Source organism: Hydra vulgaris, chromosome 03, assembly GCF_038396675.1.
Source record: "Hydra vulgaris chromosome 03, alternate assembly HydraT2T_AEP".
Classification (NCBI taxonomy): domain Eukaryota; kingdom Metazoa; phylum Cnidaria; class Hydrozoa; order Anthoathecata; family Hydridae; genus Hydra; species Hydra vulgaris.
This window is the reverse complement of record NC_088922.1, coordinates 59,069,030-59,094,978: the sequence shown is the minus strand read 5'-3', so window position 1 is coordinate 59,094,978 and position 25,949 is coordinate 59,069,030. Positions and strand designations below refer to the sequence as shown.

At 26.8% G+C, this 25,949-nt stretch overlaps 1 protein-coding gene across 1 annotated transcript; it reads right to left on the bottom strand.

Moving 5' to 3' along the window:
• Nucleotides 1-2,932: 2,932 nt before the first annotated feature.
• Nucleotides 2,933-24,149, bottom strand: LOC136078308 (peroxiredoxin-4-like). The gene is made up of 9 exons (XM_065793821.1): nucleotides 23,906-24,149; nucleotides 14,978-15,058; nucleotides 11,304-11,340; nucleotides 5,594-5,710; nucleotides 5,344-5,466; nucleotides 5,195-5,255; nucleotides 3,854-3,923; nucleotides 3,376-3,410; nucleotides 2,933-3,298 (listed from the first exon to the last, which is right to left on the bottom strand). The coding sequence occupies exons 1-9, from the start codon at nucleotides 24,045-24,047 to the stop codon at nucleotides 3,239-3,241; spliced, it is 726 nt and encodes a 241-aa protein (XP_065649893.1). The 5' UTR covers nucleotides 24,048-24,149; the 3' UTR covers nucleotides 2,933-3,238.
• Nucleotides 24,150-25,949: the final 1,800 nt, after the last annotated feature.

The window sequence follows — 25,949 nt, the reverse complement described above, 5'->3', positions numbered from 1 at the left end:
AAGTTAAAAATTGTTGTACAGTGTTATCATAAATAAAGACTTTAACTATACTAAACACTCTAATCAAAAAGCTGTGTCCATTGCCCAGGTTTCAAAAGGAATTGTTGACAGAGTGAAACTAAAAGTTGCCGACAGAGCAACTTTTAGTTTCACTCTGTCGGCTTTATATCGTGGAAGGTACGATGAGGCAAGATCAGTAGATTCAAGTTCTCAAAAAAAAAATGCTGCTTTAAGTCATGGAATGGTTCCCGGATGGATATTGTTCATGCAAGACTCAGCTTACCTTAGAAAGCAAAAAGTTAAAGTTTTAAATTGACCTAGGAACTTTCCTGACCTTAATCTTATTGAAAATTTATGGGAACTGCTAAAACAGGAGATATCAAAAGTTTTGGTAACAAACAGGCGTATGTTGACAAAAAAATTGATTGAAGAGTGGCACAGAAACCCACAAATCAAAAAAAGTTATGTTAAACTGATAGAGAGCAAGCCTCTAAAGATCAAGAGTGTCGGAATCCAAGCGAAGCGCTAGGTCACTAAATATTAAACCTAATTTTCAAAATATTCAAAAGTCATGTTTTGGATAATTTTCTATTAATTTTTATTATAAAAATGAATGTTTGAAATTATATATTTAACGATTTAAAATAAAATATTGACGGTTCTGTGCTGAAAATTTGTATTTCACCATACCTCAAACGTAAAAAATGTTTTTATGGAGTGGTTCTAATAATTTAAAGAAGCACTTTATTTCTTTATTAGTTAAATAATACTGTTTGTTATATTTCGTATTATCTGATTTTTACGTTAAGCACCGCGAATTTTACCTGCCTTCTCAAGTACTTCTTTCGTGCGATTATAATACCCAAATGGTTTTTGTTCCAAACATAAATAAATATACAAATGGCTAATAATGTACGAAGAAAATTATTTGTTTAGAACAATCGTTAAAAAAAGAAACCAAAATCAGATTTTTGAACTTTAAACTGGGTTTCAACGAATGGTGCAACAAATAGTATATTTATTGATGAAGTTTTATGAGAATCTAATACTACTTCATTAATGAATGGTACTATTCGTTAAACTTCATAACCGAAGTTTAACGAATATTCGTTTAGGCTTAGTTAAATGAACTTAGCCGATGCTTAACTTGTACACATTGTAAACAAATAAGCAAACGTATGGCTAACTAAAAATAAATGCGTATATAGCATAATTGCGAAGCAGTAGCAAAAACTGGCATAAGTGCACCAAAAGAATTTGTAAACACTGGCATAAATGCGAATCAGTTGCAAAACCTAGCACAAGTGCGAACTGGCATAAGTGCACTAAAAGCATTTGCAAACATTGGCAAAACCTGGCACAAGTGCGAATTGTCATAAGTGCTAATAAAACTTTTTTTTTGTCATCGCAATCCTGATAAACTTTCGACTTTTCTAAATGTCTTTTTGTTTATTTTATATTTTGTCAACTGTATGTTGGTTTTTTTAAGATTGGCATTTCGGTTTTCGTTTCTTTTTTTAACACTTCATAGGTATCCTCTAATGTAGTAATTTCTTTTAGCAGTTCATATATTTGATCATTATTCAGTTTTAAATTTGCACTTATTAACGCTATCTTTTCTTTTTGTTGTTTATGGAAGATTTCTTGAAATATTTCTCGAAATAATTTTATCGAGATGTTTTGTTTTGAACTCATTCTTTATAAAAATACCATACAAAAATTTAGATATAAATAAGAACTTGCATTATCAGTTTTATCTTTTTTAAATAATTTACTTTTTTATAATCAGCAAGAAAATACACTTTCGATCGTTTCCGTGTCTTGATTTTATTTGATCAGTTGCAAATGTAAACTGGCAAATGTCCCCCCCCCCCAATTTTTTGTAAGTGCAACAAAAGAATTAAAAAACATTGGCATAGAGATCGGCATTTGTATCATTACTTTATTAATCACCCTCTGTAAAATATATTTACAAGGTAAAATCACAAACTAAGACAAAAGCAAGATAAAAAAAGTGGAATCAGAGTGGAATGTTTTCTTCAAGTGTGTTCATATGCTTTATACCATCTAAAAAAGATTTGACTAAACAGCAGTTAAGTTGGCAATTAACGATTTCAAAGGTTAATTTACAGTTTAAAAGGCGGATAAATAAATAGATTTTTGTTTCGGTGTATATAGTTTTTACTATACTAGGAGACATTAAAAAGTGATTTAACTACGTTCCTTCCGACAGTGTCGTGTTTTTTCATTATTGACTGTTTATTTTCACAGAGCTCTAGACCATGGGTTAGCGTCGGAACTGCTAATGATTTATATAATCGGATAACCGGATTCTAGATTGAATCATAGTTTGCGCCGTTGCCTGGAAATATGATACCATATTGTCAATTTTAAGTGAAGCCAATGTTCGTAAATTCTTTCGGAGCACTTATGCCAGTTTTTGCAACTGCTTCGCTTTTATGCCAGTTTACACTTATCGGTTGAAACTTTTTTCCAGTGAGCAAATCCAGGTTTCCATTTTTTTTGTATAACCAAGACCCGATCATAATAAGTGCTTGAATATCGAATTCGATTTAATAGAATATAAATTATAACAAGTTTTACTATAATATATTAAAAAAAAAAAAGAATTTAATATTATAAACCTAACCTATCGAAAAATATTATAAGAAAATGAGTATAAATGGTAAAAATAAATTTTAAATATATCGGGTCTCGATTTTACAAAAAACGCAAAACCTGGATTTGCTCACTGGAAAAAAGTAATGAACGCACTAAAAACTACAAATATTTTTATATTTCGGGAAACATTGAACAAATCTTACGTGACCCAACTCAGACAATTTTACGTTGTAGAGCCAGATTTTTCACATTTAACTATCTTGTTGTTTGACCCATTTTTCACGGTATGCAAGTAACAAATACAAAAGCATAACAATATTATTATTATAAAATTTATTAATACCAATACATGTTGACAATAGTATCAGAATAAATAATACAAACCCTACACTTAAAAATCAACAATAAAACAAAACCAGTCACACTTTAACATAACATAAAAAAGCGAAAAAAATAAAATAAAATATACCTAGTATTTATATAATGCGTTGTTATCATCAATATTTTTTAGTTTCTTAATTCAAACAAATATTTAAACAATATAAACTCGATGTTTCAAAGTGCCGACTAAAGGTTGATTTTTTTAAATAAGTATAATTGAAAAGTAAAAGAGCAATCATAACCCCTCCTTAACTTTCTTGAAATAGTTTAACTTTTCTTTAGGGTCAGGAACAATCTAAAAAACAACTTTTAAATGAGTAAATTCATAATGGCAGAGCATAATAATTTTCACAACACTAGTTTTAAAATTACCGTATCAGAACCAGGTTTCCATCCAGCTGGACACACTATTAAAAATAAAATATCACTTATAAAAATATAACGAGCCATAGTTATTTTTTAATAATAAATTTATAAATAAAAACATTTTTAGATATCTATTAACAATAAGCTAGATGATGCACGCCATTTCAGATTGATTTAGTTGACTTAAAATCTTTGTTTATGTACAAACAAGAGGTCCAATTAATGACTTTAACACTAATCTAATCATTAATAAATATTGATATTTACATATGAAAATTACATTGAAATATACATATGATTTTGAAAAATTGATTCAAATTGAATTAATTGATTCAAGTTGATATTTGCTAAACTAATTAAAATTATGTATTTTTCGATGCAGCCAAAATTTTTTTCTTAAAAGTTAAAAATAGCAGTTAAAAATAAGTGATTTAAATAACAATTAAGAAATATTAAATGACATTAAATAACAAACTATTATTACCTTCCCCGTGTTTATCAGTGTATTGAAATGCTTGAACTAAACGCAGTGTTTCATCAACTGATCGACCAACCTATAAAAATGTTTCCATAATTTTGCTTTAAAACTAATGCACTTATCTGAATTCGACATTAAACATTTAACTAAATTAAATGTAATTAAAAATAAACATGTTTTTATAAAACAATGATACTTATTTAAATGGTATTTTAAAACTAGTGTTACCCATTTTGATAATTTTTTCATTTGTTGTTATTTATTTGTTATACTTTAAGTAAAAAGGGAATAGTTTAAGGGGTAGGTATAGTGCATAGCTTTCTGTTTTTGATAAAATTATCGAATACCACCAAAAATTCTAAAAATAAGTACTTAAAACAAACGTTGAAAATAAATTTAAAAATTGGAAAATTTTTGTTTATCTTTTTTAACATTCACAAAAAACAAAAATAAAATTCACATTTGGAAATCTTGGAAAAACTTTGTAAATACTAATAGCAATAGAGCTTTTTATAAGCTGCAATAAGTCAACATAAAAAAATAAAATAAAAATATAGCATGTGGATTGTAGAGGCCATATAAGGAGCCATGAATTACGACTTTAGGTTAATTAGCAGAACTGAGGTAACTGCATAATTGTTTGAGCTATGCAGTTTCTTCAGTGTTGCAAAAATGTGGTGCATATATTTGTTGGTGTAATTATATGTTCTGCAATATTCATTAGTATCAAACATTACAATTTCTTACATCAACAATGCATACTCTTTCATAATCATAATTGAATAATATTTTCGATAAGTTTGCATTTTTTTATAATACACTCTGTTTTCTAAATATTTCATGATTTTTCTTAAGATCAAAATTTTTGAATCAAAATTTAGTTATTATAAAGATTTATTGTTCAGTATATATAGCAAGTTAATAGCACACAAAGAATTAAATTGAAGAGCTTTAAATTAAACGACTACTAAAACAAAAAAACTTTTTGTATATGTATATCTTAAATTTAAAAATTTGTGGTTTAACTTATTGTTTAATTCTGAAACAATCTTTGTGTTTTTATGCTGGTTTTTGTTACTTGTGTTTCAAAGTTATTAAAAATATATTATAAAACACTTTATAACCATAATCAGCAATAAAACAAATATTTTTTTAAAGAATCAAACAATCAGTTAAACTGTTTAAGAAATAACATAGAACCTAAAGCAGATCCTCAAAGTACATGACAATATACTATTGCAAATTGTCGATTGAATAGTGAATGTAAATTATACTGTAAACTAAAAATATATATTTAATTTCCTTCTGTAGATTTAGTATGAATTATTTTTTTAAAGAAAAACTTACTGGCAAGTCATTCATTGTAATTTGTCTTAAAATACCTTTGTCATCAATAATAAATAAACCCCTAAATAAGAAAAAAATATTTGATTATATAATATAAGAACAAAACAATTTGATTGAATTTTAAGTTGAAGTATGTTGAAGTAAAAAACCTTAAAGTGTGACCAGCATCTTCAAGTAAGACTCCATAATCTTTTGAAATTTGTTTGGTTAAGTCAGCTAACAGTGGTATTTTCATTTTTCCAAGACCACCCTGTTGCCTTGGAGTGTTAATCCTAAACATAATTATGATAAGAAGATCATTTACTTCAATACATCTACTACTATTATTATAAGACCACTTTAAGGTGTTGATCATAAACTTAAAAAAACATAACTTGTCAAACAAACAAAAAATCATACCATGCTAAATGTGTAAACACAGAATCAACAGAAACAGCAATAACTTCAGTATTAATTTTTTTAAACTCATCAATGCGGTCACTGAATGCAATGATCTCTGTTGGACATACAAATGTGCTAAATAATAAAAAACAATTTATTGCCAAGTTAGCAGATGCTCACTTTGCAATAAAATGTATATATGGTTTCTATGTATATATAAGGCAGGTGAAGAAATATGATCTAAGAAGACTTTAATTAGATGACCCATCATAAGTGTTGCTATTCATTATTATATTAATATATGTAATATAATGCCTGTTTCATCAACATTATAAACTCAATCTGGAAAAAAGTGATGCTTTTCCTGCAATGCTTGCAATAAATCAAAAAACTTTCTGAGACTGACTTAATTAAAGCCCTGTACTCTTGCTGCAGAAGTTGATTCTGGTGTTCTTACAGATAATTGTTGATGTCAAGTCAAAAATCTATGTAACCAATTTGTACCAGCTTGTTCACTTATTGAACTGAGCAGCCACTTATTATTATAAATATATATACACAAGGTGGTAATTACCAGCAATAAAAAACAGCTTTATTGGCTGCCTATTCAAAGCAACCTAAAAGTAATGAACTTTTGTTAAAACTGTATATCTATATTTTTTTTATTTTTTTATTTTAGTGTTAATTCACCTCCTAAAGCCTGAGAAGGTCACTAAAGTCGAGGAGGCTACTTTTTAATTGAGGTTAAACCTTCTCTTAACTCTATAACTCTGAAAAACAAAGCTTGACAAACAAGGCTGCTGAATAGAGGAACAAATTGATGGGGATCAAATTTGGAACTTCTTGCATATAAAGCAAGCACTCTACCACTACGGCATTTAAAAGCTCGCTTACCTTTATAACCACAAGTAGCCTCCTAACTAACTAACACATTTAAAAACTCCCTAACCTTTATAACCATAAGTAGCCTCCTCATCAGTAGTGGCCTTCTTGGCCTTGGGAATTATAAAAAAACAACAAAAAACAGAAAAATTCTATAATGTATTTGGTAAAAACAGTGAGGCAAGAGCTCTTATGCTTGTCATATCAAAGTTTTTTGTTAAAGACGATATGCTGGCCTTCTCTAGAAGCTCTCCTCATATGTACATCTCATTTGAAAAAGTTTTTAAAATTTGTGACAAAATCAAAAAAAATTTCAGAATATAGATGAAAACTACAGATGAACCCAAGACTACAGATGGAACTTCGTGGTACACAAGAAGTAATTTAAAATGAATTAGAGTATTATCCATCATAGAAAACTTTAATAACAAGTAAAAAAAGAATGATTCAATAATTTTAAAAACTTGTTTAGATGGAGTTTTAAATTTTTAGATGGAATTTTAAAAATTTTAAATGTTTAGATGGAATTTTAAAATGTTTAGATGGAATTTTAAAGACTTGTTTAGATGGAGTTTATAGAGAAGGTCAGCATAAAGACTTAAACAAACAACTTTGGTATGACAAGCGCAAGAGCTCAGTTTTTATTCAATACATGATGAGTCTTTATGCTATAAAGGTAGTACAACCAGTAAGTTTTGGAATAAAGATATTAGAAGTTTTTTAATTAAAGTTCTTAAAGAGTTTGCAAATAATATTAAGATGATTGGGTAATTGTAATAATACTAATAATAGTAGGATAAATAGCAAACAGGAAAACAAGATTCACTGAAGCACTAGCTAAATATTTTAGTGACTATTGAAGAAAGTTCTAGAGAATGATTTTTTAAGACTGATAGAATGTTGTACAACAAGGTGAGGAAGATTAAGAAATAACTAATATTAAAAGGATTCAGCAACGGAAATCAGAGTGATTTGGATATTTAAGAATGGATTAACTTGTTTCTCTGGGATAAAATAGTACAGTCACTAAAACCAAGAAGAAAAGTCGACTTGATTAATTTAGTACAAGAAAGAACAAAATAAAAGTGATTGAGCAGAGAAGTGCTAAATGAAAACACATTAAAAAAATAAACACTATAAACAAATAATATATATATATATATATATCTTATACTGCTGATTTAGGTGAACAGTGTGACATCATACTGAAATAGCCTGCTGCCGGGGGATTCAGTACATACATCAACTGACAAATAGCCTGACTCGCAGCGGAGTGCTGCTGCATCAACTGAGGGCTTGGCAAGGGGTAGCAATCTTTTCATTAATTATTCTTTGTTTTTTTCTTCTTTCTCTAAAAAAAACTGTATTGATTTAGATAAACAAAAAAAGTGAGCAAATGCTTACATAAATATGCTATAGTAGATATATATATAAAATGATGTGTAAGTATATGTCTCGGCTGAAAATATGACTATTAGAAGTTTTGTGATCAAAGGATAATATAAATCAATGCTTTTATCTAAAGATGAAACAACCAAATTAAATTAGTAAACTTAAATTAGTTTTACAAAAAGCAAATAGTTTTGGGAAGTAAAAGATAGATTGAAACATAGTAATAATTTTTATGTTCAATATTTTAGGAACTATAGTTATGCTTTAAAAAACCTGACTCAACCGCAATCAATGTAAGTGTAACACAAGTTTTAGCATATGTCAAAATAAAAATAAAATTATTTATTTATTTTTATTTTGGATAACTCAATTATAGATATTGAATAGCACCATGTACAATAGCAGAAAGAGTTGCATAACCACTATCAAGGAAGCACTACTTACAAGTAGAGTCAAGAAGACACAGCATTTATACCAGCCATTATACTAAAGTTTATTTTAGTTTATTAAGCAAAATATCATACTATATATTATAAAGATGCATAGCAACGTACCAATGACTCAAAAATTGGTAAGGAAATTCAATATTTAAGTCATTTAAATTAATTTTATGTCTATGTGAATATTATATTTACTTGTTTTATGTGGTATACCAACTGTGTACACTTTTAGTCATGTTTTAAGGTAACAAAAGCGCATGGTTGGCTCAAAAGCTTTAATCAAGTTTGTAGCCTCATCAAATAAAAATTTTTTGGAAAAAGTTGCAAAGGATTGTAACATGTAACCATTGTATCCATTAAAAATTGAAGTTTGTAAAATATGAGACATGATAAATAAGCCAATAATAAATTGTATCAAAACTTATAGCAATTTAATGTCTTAATTTAGATGGAATAATTTTGTATCTAATATGTAATAGTTTTGTATGTAATAATTTTATAATAGCTGCAAAAACAAAATATTATTCAACAAATAAGATATTATATGATTAACATATATGAAACACAATTCTAAACAACCTGTTAACGAACAAAAGAAAATTTAATAAAGTTTGAGTAATTTGTTCTAAAAAAGATTACCAATGGAACAAATGAGATACAAAAGGTTTCGATATGTTTATACTAGATGCAATTGTTTGAATTTTAAAAAAAATTTAAGTTGATTTACTTGAAAATTGTTTTTTGCAATTTTTAAAAAATTTAAAACCTCTTAACTTTAGTTTTTACATTATAGTCAGGAAAATGATTTGAGCGTTGGATATATAATAACGAGGATTGGAAATAATAGTTTTATGCAATATATTAAGCAATAGCATTGATTTTTAGTGCCATCTTACAAAAAAATGTAATTAAATCATATTGGAGCATTTATTACACATGTTTATGGCACAAATGAGATATGGTAGTTAAGAACCAGTATGCATAATTTTGGTAACAACTGTAATGAACTTCTTTAGTAGCTATGTCACAAAATCTTTGTACACAAAATTGCATAAAAAAGTATGGATAATCAAGTTAAATTTATTTCAAATTTTGTTTTTTATTTTTATATTATGTTATTGTTTAAAAAAAATTGTATTGGTGAAATGTATTTTTATCCAAATTTTTTTTAATAGGTGAACTGTCTCAAGGAGTAGGAGGAAAATTATTATTGGCTAGTCTTGCAACCCTTTTTCATCTTATTTCAAGGCTGATCAACAAACATTTCCTGCTTGCCTCTCAAGTATTGTGTGGGAGGTTAAGATCTAACTAACGGGTGATGCGGAAGTTACCGGACAAATCCTAATTTCATTATTTAAGCATAATAATTAGTTTTTGTGGTTTTATGCGTAGGCATAAACGTTCTATAAAATAAATTTTATTATTTGAAACACAATTATTTAAAATGAGGTTAAATGCAGCTGAACGAGAATCTTTTCGAAAGCTACTAAAAATGTTTTTTGTAAATAAACCTAATATGTAAAAAAAAATATATGATAACCTAAAAAGACTTGAAACTATTCAATCGTTTTCTGATAGAAAGCACCCTGGTCGTCCGACATCCTGGACTAGAGAAAAGAAAGCCAAATTAACGAGACTTGTCAACAATCGAAAAGGGGTCAGCCAGAGAAAAATAGGTATTAAATTCGGTGTAAATCAATCGATAATTGGTCATCAGTTAAAAAAAATAAATATTAAATATAGAAAATGTGAAAAGACTCCAAAATACACTACAGAACAACAAATAAAGGCAAAGAAAAGAAGCAGGAAACTAGTTAACCAACTCTATAACACAAAATCGCTTCTAGTCATGGATGACGAAAAATACTTTTGTTTTGCAGGGGACAACATGCCTGGAAATTCTGGATACTACACAAACAACAAAAAGACATGCCCAGAAAGTGTTCGTTTTATAGGAAAAGAGAAATTTCCAAAAAAATTATTAATGTGGATAGCCATATAGCACTTCCAAGGCTGTAGCGAACAATTCATCAATCTATATTAATAAATGTTTAGAAAAACGACTTCTTCCATTTATTCACAAGTATCATGGAGACTTTAACTATTTTTTTTGGCCAGATTTAGCAAGTTCTCATTATTCTAAAGATTCTCTAAATTGGACTGACCAATATGTCTATTACGTTGATAAAGAATCCAATCCCCAAAATGTGCCTCAAGCACGACCAATTGAAAATTTTTGGGGACATTTGGCACAGAAGGTTAACGAGGGAGATTGGCAAGCTTCAACAGAGCAAGTTTTGATTGATCGCATTAAACTAAAACTACAAGAAATTGATTTAAACTTTTTACAGTCGCATATGAAAGGCGTCAGAGCAAAATTGAGATCAATTGCAGATGGTGGTGTTTTTTCATATAAAAAATAATATATTTTTATTAAAAGATAAATGCTTTATTAAAAAAAATATAATAGTAGTTTGTTTTTTTATTTATAAATAAGTTATTGACATTTTTATTTTGTCTGATAACTTCCGCATCACCTGTTACTGTCTTCTAAAAGACAGTAATTGGATCTTAACTTATCTGCCCAGGATAAGTATTTTTATCAGGACACCCTATCTAACCATTATTCAATTAAAAGCCCCAAAGCAGGAGATATTTCAAATAAAAACTTCAGGGGATGTCAAATTTTTCTGGCATTTGCTTAGAAAAATGAATCCTCACTATGTTATATACTTTAAGTCAAAGAAAAAACAAAAATTTACAACTCTGTTTTAAATTTTCATCAAAAAGTACAAATAAAGACCAGAAATCAGCTTAACAATTATGCTGAAATATTAAAAGAGAAGACAATTTTCTTTGTAATGGTGCTTTTTATTTTAAATATTCTTATATTTATAGTTCTTAATGATTAATATAAGTAAATTAAATATACTTAAAAAATTCTAATAGTATTTATGCTTTGAAATACAATGGGAAATAATTATATATATATATAGAAAAATTTTTAAACTTACAAGTCTAATGGATAGAAAAAAAACACCAAATATTTTCCTAAAAATTAATAAAAAATATAAATAAAAAAGTACTACACAAAATAAATAATTACAATAAAAATATAAAAATAATGTAAAAATAAAAATATCTATCATTTCTAATATACTTTATGTACATCTATATGATTTCAGACCTCGGAAATAGGAAAAAGAAGGTTGACCTTAATCTGTTTGAGGTCGGCAGAAAAAATTCAACTTAGAAACGAGGTCAGCGATTTTTTGCTGACCTCAAACACTTCTAGGTCAGCTGCTAGGTCGGCATTGCTGAATGCTGACCCTAATTCCAAGGGCTTTGATTTCAAGTAATACATAAAAACCTTGACATGATATATATATATGTAATGTATATATAATAAATCATACCCATATCCATTATCATAAACATATAAGAAACAAGGTTGACAATTATATATATATATATATATATATATATATATATATATATATATATATATATATATATATATATATATATATATATATATATATATATATATATATATATATATATATATATATATATATAAATAAATATAAATATATCAGGGTGTTCACCAGGAAAAAAAACTTACACAGGGTTTTTGGGTTATTGGAAATTAAGGTGTGGCAAATAAAAAAGCAAAAAGTTTAATAACATTAAATTAAATAAAGCAAATTAAGGCTTGATGTAAGTAAAAATATTTGTCATTTTCTAGATACAAAAATATCTTTTAAATTTTTTTTTTTTGGGTGGGTTATATTCATACCAGGAATAATTTTTAATTTTTAATTGTTAAATTATAATTATTCAACTTGTTTCATTCTGAGCAATCTTCTTTTTTCAAATTTTTTCATATTTAAATCTCTTCTTTTCATTGTGTGATTTAGAAGAGAGAAAACAAGAACGAAAGAAAACTGCTTGCGATTAAAATTTGAATGAATAAATTTGATACTTTAATCTATTTTAAATGCATATGTCACTTTTAAATACAGTTTGAAAAATTTGAACCATTATTTACATATTTTGCCTTCATTTATATTTATTTTCATTTTTAAATTATGAACATAAAAAAAAAAAAAAAATAATAAAAAAAAGGGAAAAAGATAAATAGTATCAAATTTGTAACAAATCTGCTTTGATCATGATCAAAAAAGTTGTTGAAACTTTTTTGTCTTTTTTTGTTTTTGCTTTCCACAATCCTCTTGTAATTTTTAAGAAGCTAAAACGATTTTTTACTTGATGACAGTCGATAAAAGCACTATATATTGTATGGAAAGTTTTAAAATATTTTATTATTTAATTACTTTAGACATTCTTATTTTTGTCTATCTATAAAATCATAAAAAATCATAAAATAAATTTTTATGCGTAAATTCTAAATAAATTTATAGATTTAAATAGGCTTCAAAACATCATCGGCAATAAGTAAAAAAACTTATTTAAATTGATAGCTTTTAAATGAGAAAGTTTACGGTTGGTTTACGCATATATAACATATAAATGATGTTTCATTTTTGATTTTGTTGTTGTTTTATTTTTGGTGTACTTTACCATCAAATTTAGTTTATAAAATGTATTTTTAATTCCTCAAATATAAAAATGTTGATTTTTTTGTTGTTTTGAAAATTTAAAGATATAAATTAAAAAATTCAATTAAAAATAAGAAATAAATTTGAATAAGAATAATAAAAAAATCAATCAATTATTAAACATACTAAAAAAAGTTAAACAAGAAAATAACGGACATTTTGCATTTGTAAATAAAATAGAAGAGTATTATAAAAATTTATGCATATTGAATAATATTATTTTATGGTTTCCACAAATATAACATAAATAATACGTTTCACTGCAAGTTTCATTTTTGATTTTTTGTTGTTTGATTTTTGGTGTACTTTACCAGCAAATTTAGTTTACCAAAAGTATTTTTTATTCCTTTAATATAAAAATATTATTTACTTATTTTAAAGTATATTATTTATTGTTTATTAATAAGCAAAGACTTTTGTAACTTTCTTAAATTAAAATAACCAGTAAAAGAGTAATAAAGAGTTTTTGAATAAGAAAAAAAAATTGTAATAAAAAAAAAAAAGAATTTAAATTTAAAGAATATTATAAATTTAACAAATTTAAATTAAAAAGAATAAGTTTAAACAAGAATAAATTAAAAAAATAAAATAACTTATTAAACATACTGAAAAATCTAAACTAATAACTATAATTATAACTGACAATAATTATAAAATAAAGTTTTTTTTTAATTTTTAATTAAACGATCTTGCTTGTTATTGACAACACTTTTCTTTCATAATAAAATAAAATCAATCGACTTCATTCATTTCTTTGCCGCGCATACTAATTATGTTTTCTACAATCAAGCATAACACCCTATATGACCCTGACATTTATTTTTAATATGATCTTTTGTACCTATGTAAATTTTGAACCTATGGGAATTCCACAATATATGTTGTGCTATCAGGCTGGATAACACCCTATCTATGTATGTATGTATGTAAATGGAGAAGACATATATATATATATATATATATATATATATATATATATATATATATATATATATATATATATATATATATATGTCTTCTCCATTTGTAATTTAATACCAGCACACAAAAAAGCGCTGACAGAATGGTCTTTTTTAAGTTAGTCTGCGCGATTTAAAATTTTTTTTTCTGCGGTATAAATTAAAAAATACTGAAAAGAATGCTTTGAATAAATGCTAGATAAAATAATTAAAAAAAAAAACTAGTAAAAAATAAAAGCATTTTTCATAAAAGTTGAATGAAAGAACAAAAAATTTTTTTGTTGCAATTTAAAACAAAACGCTTTTAATTTTTTGGCAAGCGCTTTTTATTGCGCTCACCAAAGTTTTTGCGGGTGCGCGGGCAAGCGCTGGCTAAATGCAGAAGACTGATATATATATATATGTATCTGTGACCATTGGTCAATTTATGATAAGTGCAAATATGACATTTTGCAGGAGAAGAGTTAGAAAGTTTGATTTGTTGCCATATCTTGGGTAATAATGGAAATAAATTATTTTTCATAAAAATAAGTTTTTTTAAAAAACTACAACAATTATAATTTGACCAAATAAAAGATCTAACAAAATATAACAAAACTGCATACTTATCTCAAAATGAACACTTTTGCACTTATCATAAATTGACCAATGGCCACATATATATATATGTACATACACACCTTATATACAATCCTTCAATTGATATAGTGGCACTCTCTTAAATGTACTCTCTAGATAGTCAGTTGACTAATGTACTTAGCTTTCACAGCTCCCTATTTCCGTATTACCTCAGAATTCTAAAGTCAGTCCTATCACTATGTGGTCACACTCAAAATGATACTGCTTAGATATGTACTCTAAGTTATCAAAAACTTAAATATGGTTGTATGAAACGATTTTTAGCTCTAGTTTTTATAAAACTTCTATTCAGGTTGCTATGATTTTTTAGTTAACAATTTGTTAACAAGTTAACAAATATCAAAATTAAACTATTAAAATTTTTTTCAGTTTCTAAATAACAAAGTCATTTAATAACTAATTTATAATAATAATTTCTATATTTGTGTGCATATAACTAATATTTATAACAACGAAAAAATAACTAACCTTTATAATCAGACAACTTAATATCTTTAAATTCTCCATTTACAACAGCTTTTCCATGCCATGAAGGTGCAGGCTTTGAAACTTTAAATGAAATATATATATATATATATATATATATATATATATATATATATATATATATATATATATATATATATATATATATATATATATATATATATATATATATATATATATATATATATACACACACACACACACAGCCCATATAATTTTAATAAATTGTGTTAGGAAAAATAATCTTTGCTTTCACAACAAATTCGCTAATAAAATTTTTAATGAAAAACTATTTCTGGCAATACTGATTTTACTTTAAAAAAATTTACTGCAACAAAAATACTTAAATAATTTCACTAAGACTCAAAATAATTCATAAAAAAAATTTATGTTTTAAATATTACTTGTATAAAACAGATGTTAATCCAGGTAATACCAATACTTAAAAATTAATAAGAATACTTGTTATATGCCAATTTATGTTTGCACTAAGCTATTTAAGATAAGCCGTAAGCCATATTGGTCAAGCCACTTTTTATCATTTTTTAATAATTAAACAAGATATCATTTAAGGGGTAAAATAAAAAAACTAAATAACGTTATAAAAACCACTTAAGAAGTTCGAAAGACAATTACATAAAAAAGTTTGCATAAAAATTTTGTTTGATATTAGCTTTATTGTAATGTAATGAGTTTAGAAAAAATAAAAATTTATTTTTATTATTTTAACTTTTCCATCAAAAATGTAAAAAAAAAAAAAAAGAAAGAAAAAGAAAAAAAAAAATGTTGTTATATGACGCTTAAAAAAAGAAATCATAAAAGAAACATAAAGACATAACATAAAAAAAGCATTTATTTATCATCTTGCAAGAACAAGAATTTAGACAATTCTCACAATTTCTCAGACAATTTAGACAATTTCTCATAACAAATAAGAACAAAAATAATTACTGAACTTTTAAAAAAAAATAAAAAAACAAAACAAAATAGTACACATCAAATTTTATTTTATATAGCGCCACTTTTGATATTTTAATTTTTTTGTTTGTTTGTTTGTTTTGTTATAGCAATTGATTTTATCAAAAAAAAATTTCAAAGTAGAATTTTTGTTTTAGTTCTGAAGATTCAATTTCTCTTTTTGAAAAATTTCAGGTTTTTATTTCAAAATACAATGGTGATGTTGTTCAAAAACTTTACTTAAAGTTCAAATTTTCAAAATCTGATAAGCAGTATAAAAAACAGTGCATAGAAATATTATCAGCATGCCAAATTGATTCAGATGACACCCAAAAATATGTTAATTCTAAGAATAGAGGTGGTTTAATTAAAACTAACATCTATACTCAAAATATCTTTATCCAATGTGGAATAATTTTTTGTAAACAAAGCAAATCTTTTGTAACATCTATTAATAGCAAAGCTCTGGTAAATGAAATGCTTAAGGACTCAGTGATTATAAGTAGCTTAAACAATATATGTTACAGTACTGCAGTGCAAATTGATAAAGGAATATCTTTCTTCCTCCTTGAAAGTATGCTTGTTTTGTTCACAAGGGTAAGAAGCATTTCATATGCTAGAGATATTTGCGAGAAACATCAAATCAACAAGCGACAAGCACGTAAATCTTCTATAAGAACAGAGATTAAAAAAGCGACATGCAGCAATGTAGTTGATCCATAAATATGGTCTTCGGTCTATCCATCTGCTTCAGAAGATACAAAACAGTTATTTTTATAGCCACAAATTTAATAAAAATATTATGGCTAAAACAACATGTAGTTATTTTAAAAAGAATTGTTGGCAGTTGAATAAATTTTTTTTTTGTGTATAAATTATGTAAAAAGGATTAAAATCCATTCAATTTTCCATTAGTATAAATACTAATTGATTGAGAGACGATTATATCATTCGTGATTTGAAATACTATAAAATTATATACATTGTATATATAATATATCCTATACCAATTTATATGTTTGTTTTTATTTTATATTTTGATGTTTATTTATTTTAACCATATGGCATCAAAATAAAATATAATAGCAAAGTAAACGGTTTTGATCTAATTGCCCATTTTAAATATTTCCTACTCAGGGTGGCCAGCATACTGGAAATCAGGGAGATCATGGAAAAGTAGAGGAAATGATTTGAATCAGAAAAGTCAGGGGTTTTGCTTTTTTTCCCTCAAAAGTCAGGGAAATTTTCCAAAATTAAGTTAAATTGATTTTCTATGGAAAAAGTATGATATGTAGCTTTTTATTGTTTTCTTTTTCCTAATAAAATCTTTGCTATTAAATTGGAAGGTATTTACAAACAATAGACACTTAAAAAAAGCAAGTACTATCACTTTTTCATTATAAAATTCACATTTTTTAATTATTCAAGTCAGGGAAAAATTTACTAAGTCAGTGATAAATCAGAGAATCTACAAAGTTTACAGATTTTACAAAGATTGTACAAAGTGGCTGGCCACCCTGTTACTGATAATACTTTTCTAGTAATTTTTTCATCCGATGATGCCCCATAAATGTGCTGCCCGGCGGAAACTCACCCAGATCCTCAACCCTTTGTGTGCTCCTGTATAAGCACACGAAATGTATGCTTAAATTTAAATTTTTTACCTTCTTAAATTATTAGTATGTCATAATTATGAAATATTAGGAATATTCTTAAAATCTTTGGTATCACCCCCTAATTTTTTTTTAACTTTTCTGTTGTATAAATTAGTATAATTTCTGGGAAAAAAATATAAACAAACAAATTTGATTGTTATTAAAACATTTTTTTTTAGCAAAAAAAGTTATTCTTATAAGTTCTGGATATCTTGAATCACATTTAAAAGATTACATTTAGTAAGTATTACACTATTACTATCGAGTCCTTAATACAAGGAGGGGGTAAATTACAAAAAAGTTTTATTATTTAGCGGTTACAAGTATTTATTTCTTAATTTTTAAGGCAGATTTTCACTTAATTTTCTTTTTTACTTTTGACACAAATTTGTTGTTGATAACAAGTAAAAATTTAGGTGGGCAGTGTCTTGATAAGCTTAGGTTGGGTGGGGAAATATATCTAAAAATTATTAAATGGGGTGGAGGGGGGCTGGGTGGTTTTTTAAGGACTCCAGAGAAAGCTTAACATTAAAATATTAAGCCTAATAGTGTAAGAAACATCAGAAAATATAAAAAGTCAAAAAAATAAAAACAAACAAGACATCTTTTTTTATTTTATTTTTGTTAATGCAACTTTTTTTTTGTATTTCATTAAAAAGTGGGCTGTTCAATACTGCCAATACTAAAAAACCAAGAAGGTAAATGCATTAACTTTGGTTAAAAATTAGTGGGATGTCATGCTTGTACCTTGAGGGGGGTGGTTTTCAGTTGCAATTGACCCGCTTTTTTTTACCAAATTTCACTTTAGAAAGATATATATTTGCTATTCGAAACGGCCTCGAGCTTATAAAGATATAATCATCCATCATTATTTTTTACTTGTTATCAACAAAGAAACTATATATGCATTCAGTGTAAATTGGCCTTACAAATTAGAAAATATAAATGCTCTGATTCTCACCCACCTGATTATTAAGACCCAGCTTTTTATTAAATCTGGAAATTCCTGCACCATTTCGTATTAGCACCTGAGAGTAATGTTACACAAATACTGTTTAGTTTTTTAATTTAGGGACTTAATTAAGAACTGCTTATATTAAAGGGGAATGCTTTCCTTGACAAAATAAATAAATAATTATATAAATAATTAGTAACTAATTGACAAAAGCATAAAAAGTGAATTCTTAGCCAATAATGTAATTATTTTTATGTGTAGCTATGAAAATAGCTGTTTTGACAGGATTATAATCACTGTCTGGGACTTGGCTAATTTGCTATTTAGTCTGATTTTTTCTTCTTTTTGGCAGTGGCGAATCAATTATTTCATTAAAATTATGTCTTTGACCTTAAACGTTACCGACAATAGATCGTATAGAATATTGTGATTTAATAGTATTGTCATTATACCAAGCATCTCTGACAGAAGGATTATCACGCCTGCTGCCTATGGCACGCTGCCTTCCAAAGTAGTTTTCTAAATTGTCTTGACAAAACCTTTCTGAAAGAATGTAAGGAGCACCATGTTCTAAGAGAAACTTACAAACTTCTTTGAATGAATGTACTGTTATGTGGATACCTTCATATGTTTGCAAAGATATAAACATATTTGCCTTAGCATTAACAGTATAACTCCGATCATTTCGATTGCCAATAGACTCTTTCCACTTCTTAAAATATAAAAGAAAACTGTCAAGCCATTCCAAGCATACATCATTAACAGATTCATATGGCTTTAGATTTTCTTTTAAATTTTTAATAGCTTTATTTTTACTTGAAACATTCAAGCAGTCAAAAAATTTATCTATCATGAGACAAAATTGAGAAGTTCCTGCGCATTCTGCATTATTCAGCCAAATAAACACACATTACTGAATAAGGTGTTAAATTAATGTGATCACTTGTAAGTTTATTTATTAATCTTAAGCCAAATTCTAAATCCTCATAATAAAGCTGAGAAATATGACTCCAAAGTATGTGCAAACCATAGTTCCACATATATTGAGTACCTCGTCCAAAACCGAAATTAGCAAGGCAGTTGCGAGCGGTTTTAATTAAGTGTGGAGTATCTGAAAAGAAATATATGTAACGTTTTTTGTTGGAGTAAATATTGTGAGCTCTGTAAACTAAATCATTACACACATTCATATTTAAGTTCTTATGCATTCTAAAAAATTTTCTGTTTGGAGAGGCACCATCAGCTGTTGCAGAAATAACTTTTAAATGTGTGCTTTCAAGGTAACAAACAGCTTTCCAAAAAATTGGCATCAGCTGAAATGATGTAATTCCAGTAGTTGCAAAAGTAGTTAAACTGAACAATAAAGGATTAACACTGCTCTTTACGAGAAACACAAGTATATGAGTAGCTAATTCTCTTACATTTTTTAAAGTAGAAATATTGATTTCTTTATCACCTAAATCGACAAAACCAATAAGCTCTCCAGTATATTTGCCCCAAACTAAATCCTCTTGGATCTTTATTTCCTCAAAAATAATTGAAATAAATTTTTCATGAGGAAGAAAATTTTGTACTTTTTTTGCAAGTTCACTTAAGACAGCTGGATTACATCCCCTAGTAGGTCGGATGTAATTTTTGTAATCTCTTAAAGTTCTTAAGCTCGGAAGAGTTAAATGCCTACACCTGTATGTTGATCATATCGCAAACCGCTATAAGTAGATGGTGATTTAGCAGCTAGGTTTAGACAATACTTTATTATTGTGGGGTGGTATCTGATAAATGAAAGATTGGAACAACTCAAATACTTCTGCTGCTCTTCCCAAAACAACTTCATAAATGGTGGGATGTCTTTTTTATCACTACTGAATAAATCGAGATTAAGTCTTTACTAAGTTCTAAACAAATTTTCTTACTACATATATTTAAAGCAGATTTCATTAGTTCAATTTCCTTTTTGTATTGCTTGCATTGAAGTCTGCATTACTGCAAAGTCAGTTTAAGTTTACTAGGAGAAGTCGCAGAAATCGGTCCATTTAATTTAGCAGGAGTTATAAGAGCAGACCTTTTAAAGTGTATATTAGAATTTACTTTAAAATTAAGTTTATAACAAAATCTGCAAGGCAGATTCTTCCCAAAGGCTAATAATTCACAAGAGTTGCTGCGATAAAATTCAATTTGATGCAGTTTAGATTTTAATAAAGAATTTTTATAAACAAAATAATCAAAAGTTTTAGGAACAACATGCTTCTAAAAATTTAAAACTTCAATAGGACCAGGAACTTTTATTCCATTGCAAAATTCTAAAGATTCTATTTCAAAAATAAACTGTGAAAAAACCACATTTAGAAATGACCTTTTATATTTCAAATATAAATTGTGTGTTTCAGGTAACATCCATCCATACACACGAATAGTAAAATATAAAGAATCTTCTACAAAAATTTCAAATTTGGGAATCATTTCTTCAAATAACTTAAATGAAGTATAACATAAATTATCAATAAATTCAATCTTCCATAACTTATTTAATGAAGACAAATGCAGAAGACGTTTTTTGAAGTCAGCAAAGTTTCTATAATACTCTCAAAAAATTTTCTATAAGAACTCTCAAGAAGTAATTGAGAGTTTTCTCGCTTAGATATCAACGATGAGGATTGAATAACAGCACTTGAAGTTGATGATTCTAAGCTCTTTTTTGGTAAATTTAACGATGGTAGTTCCCCATCTTTTAATGATTTTGGTGTTATGAAACATAAAAAAAGATGGCAGTTCTCGCTCTTTTTTTTTTGTTTCCTAACACCAAAATTGCTCAGGGGAAAGGTGAAGCTCACATATCCACAATTTTTTATGTTCAAAACCATTTATTTTCTTTTGAAGAATATCATCAACAACTTGATCTTTTGTTATAATGTTAATTAATTTTGAAGTCCATTTTTTTGTGAAACCGCCCGTTTCTTTAGGAACTTTAAAGAAAGCAACTCCAGTATATCTTCTTGAGGCAGAACATTTAAAAATTGAACAGTTTTCACCAGGCATTTGCAAATATATTTTGAGTTTTTTTAAGAAAAATAGTTAGTTTATTAGAAAAACAACAGGATTTTTAAAAACTTGTGCAGGGTTGGAGATCTGGGGATAGCAAAAATTGCATACAATAAGTTCAAACAATTGGTTATTGTTTGCTTCCAGACTATCTATTATGAATTTCTGTGCTTGAACTGAGCAAATCATTGACAAATATAACTAAGTATTGACAAGTATAAAAAAAAATTTTAAAATACTTTAAAAGCCTTTGCTTTTAATGTGTTGTAATTATTAAGAACTTACTTGTTATTGATATTTTGAAAATATTATAATTTTTAAACCGCGCTAAAAGTTATTTAAACTATTTAACAAAAATTATTAATAGAATCTAAATTCGGTATTTGAAAAAGATTATATTTCCTTATAATTTATTTCTTAAAACAATCTTATATTTAACATAATCTTTTGTTTGTTTATCACAATTTATTTATTCATTTTAACTTTTGCGTATTTAATGTTTTTAATAAAGATTATAAACAATTTATAGATGGATTTTATCAGTTACTAAAAGAATATTTGTAAATGTATGTTATGTTCATATACATATTACATCAAAAGAACTTTAATAATATTGAATTAATAAGAAACAAATAATTTTGTGAAAGTAATTCTATTGAACAATTGCACTTCTCCCTTTTTATAAGAAAAAAGTTTTTAATTTCCTTTAGCTTGTAATAACCTGTGATAATCTATGATGGAGAGAAATATTTTATGAAGAGAATTAGTTAGCAGACGATTAGAAACAAACTTCTCTAATATAAATTGCAAAACTATTTTACATTCATTTGAAACTAAATTTTACTATTTTAAATTAAAACTTTTAAAATTATTTTTTAATTGAAAGTCTTTTAAAATTAAAATTTTTTATATAAAACAATAACTTTTTTAAAAAATTCTCATTTGCAGTTAAATGCTTTTTTTTTGACCTAATATTTTCTGAATAAATGTTACATAAATAATGTTAAAAGATAATTTAAATATTCCAAAAAAAAAAAAAAAAAAAAAAAAAAGTTTTTCTATTAACCGATTGCATTTTACATCTACGAAAAAAGTGAGCTATGTAACGCTTCTTAACATGGCCTGCAATTATTTTTTTTTGGAAATTTATTACTTTATCTTTAAACCCTTAAATGAGATTTGTAAAAAAATAAAATAAAATAGCATTTTAGTTTAATTGACAAAACATTTTAGTTTTTATTTAAGAAGTAATTTATTAAATATATTTAATCGCTTGTCCAACTTTATTATTTTGTAATCAATAATAAAACAAGCAATTTTTTGCTGACTTCATTTTTCTTAATTCTAATTTTTATAGATTTTGTATAACAGTACTCAGCACCTTTGTCAACTAAATTAAAAACCAAAAAACTATATTAATTCCAATGCACATTAGAACTAAATAATCAGTATTAATTTACATCTCTACCCCCTATTTTTATTACTGATTATAATAGAGAATTTTATTCTGATCAAAAATTCATAAAAAAACATAGACCTAAAAACCAAAGGAAAATTCTCTAATTTGATGTTGAAGTGTCAAAAAAAAATTATAATTAGCAATGTTTTTAAAACTTATTTTACATTTTAAATTTACAAGTATGTTTCAATATTTCTTTATTTAATTTCATTCAATATTCTTTTTAAAGTAATTCTTTTTAAAGTAATTCTTTTAACTTTCTTTCCTATTATTTATTATTGTAATTGTTTGGTTATTTAGTGATGCATGTTTGTATGATGTTTAACCAAGTAATGATTATGATGTTTGATGAATCATGTATGTTTTACCTAATATTGATTATTTAAGTATTACTATTAAATAATACTTTATTAATTTTTAAATGATGAATAAAATCGATGATGGCAATTTTATTCATCATTTATAATGGTGAATAAAATCGCCATCATCGATGGGACACGACGCACCCCAAACTTGATAGGCTTCGTTTTTAATACAAAAGCCTAAAAGTCAAGACTTACTTAAAAGTGGATACATCGATTGACTATCTAGATATAGTTGTAGCAGAGTGTACAAACGTTTACTGACTATCTAGTGATAGAGTAGAGATATAAAGGGAGCGTACATACATCGACTAAGGGTTTTTAAAGTCAGTTTTAGATTTAAAAGAGTATTACCGAGTTTGGAGTGTGCCGTGTACAACTCCGCTGTATTGAATTATCCCTGCCTAAATATTTATATACATTATTTTAAAGTAAAAATACATGTTGATTGATTGGACCATATATAAAAGTATTAAAACTTACTTTGTGCTTTACTCCAGTGTAATGCATGCTCTGCACCAAGTTTATTTTCATCAGGATAAACTTGTCCTCCTGCATATGTTCGACATAATTCTTCTCCATTGACATACAGAATTAAAAATAAGCAAAAATAATGCAAAATCATTTTGTTAATTGAAAACTCGGTAACTCGTTTAGCGCCGTTAACCCACGTTTATTTTACGAAGTTCGGTTACCGCTATTTTTGAACAGCCTCCTTTTCACGAGACACGTACGAAATACTGTTTTGTCACGAACAAAAATGTCTTTTGGAATAGGTAGTCCTATCGGACACTATACCCGGTTTAGATTATATTTCGATTAAGTAATCCGGTTTGAAATTTGAACAAAGGGTCTTCCATAAACCCGGGTATTAGGGGAGAGGTAACCAAAAAATCTACAAATGCGTACAGGGGCAAGGGCCCTAAACAAGCGGTTTAACAGGTAAAACCCCTTATTTTAGACCCCTCCCCTTTGTACGCATTTGTTCGTATTTGGGTTACCCCTTTCCCCATACCTAGGTACGAACTTTATGAGGGATGGGGGGAGCTAATAAAGTACGTAGTATTATATTACATACTTTATGGATGCCACTCCTCCTTCTTCCCAGCCTAAGCAAAAACTTTACGTAATTTTACAACGTCTTTAACGAAAAACGCCTGCAATAAAGCTTGTGGCGTTTTTCGTTAAAGACAAGTTAAGAAAATATTTTCATAAAGCCCAAAAGTTTTATTTTACATCAAATAAGTTACTTTTTAAAGTATATAACTTTTACTATATACTTTTAATAGTATTGTAAAATAAGTAAAAAAAAAAAAAATCGATCAATAATTTGTCGTTTTTTTAAAGAAATTATTTTAGAGCATGGTTCTTTTCAAAATAATTTTTATACAGTATTAAATCTGATAAAAAACAGAGCACTTGTCAAAAAGTTTTTTCCCAAAGCCTCTATAAGGAGTCAATTGAGGAAGCCAATTTTTTTTTTTTAATTATTTGAAACACTTTCTCTCAACCTTAGATTCTGAAACACGACCCTTAAACAAGGCGGAAGCCTAATACTTCTAGAGGCGTTGGGTAGATTTGAACCTCAACCCTCTTAATTGTGAGCCAAAAATTAGTGGTAGTTAACTACCACTAATTGAAGTTGAAACATGCAACTTTGCATGATGGGGGCAGTTTTTAAACTTTTGCACTTTATTAGGCTATTATTATTTATTTATATGTAATGACTTCTTTTTTTATTTGAAAAAAAATTAACCAAGTCATTTTTATTCCCATAAAAAAATTGAAATATCTGGCTCTGATAAGTACGACCTCGCGAATTAGTTACGGTTCAATAGGAAAAACCTAAAATTTAGGTTCATTTTTATTTTATTCAAATGTATAAATCTTACAAGTGTTAATCCCGAAGACCCAAGAAGTTTGAATATTTTATACAATCATTTTTGTCTTAAGTTTGGGGTTTAATATTTAATTTCATAAATTCCTCCCTTTTTTTTTTTAAGTATTTATTTCGATAGTTTACATTTTTATCTTATAACTTGTTACTGATTCTTTCGACCTTTAAAATCTGTTGCGTTTATAAAATGTTTACGACCTCTGAAATTTACTGCATTTATAAAATGTTTACTTGCAGAAATTGAGTGATTTTACTTGCAAAAATTTTTAATCAGTCAGTATTTTGGTAGGAGGATCCATTTAATCAACTTTTTATTGGTTTTTTCGAGTATAGTGTGTTTTTGTATTTCGAGTTTTTGTATGTTTCGAGTATTGCGTGTTAATAACTTCTCACGTTTCGATTATTGTGTGTTGATTAACTTCTATTGCTTTTTTGAGTATTGCGTGTAATTGCGTGTAATTTTAAACTTAAAAAAATATTTGTTAAACATCAGCACTATAGTCGATAACGTCTATCAACTGAGTTTCGTTTTGGAATTTATATACGGTTATAAATTTGTTCAAATTCTCACTTATTTTCCGCTGTTAAACATTCAAATCTTCAGTTTTAAAAAAATTAATGTTCTTTTTC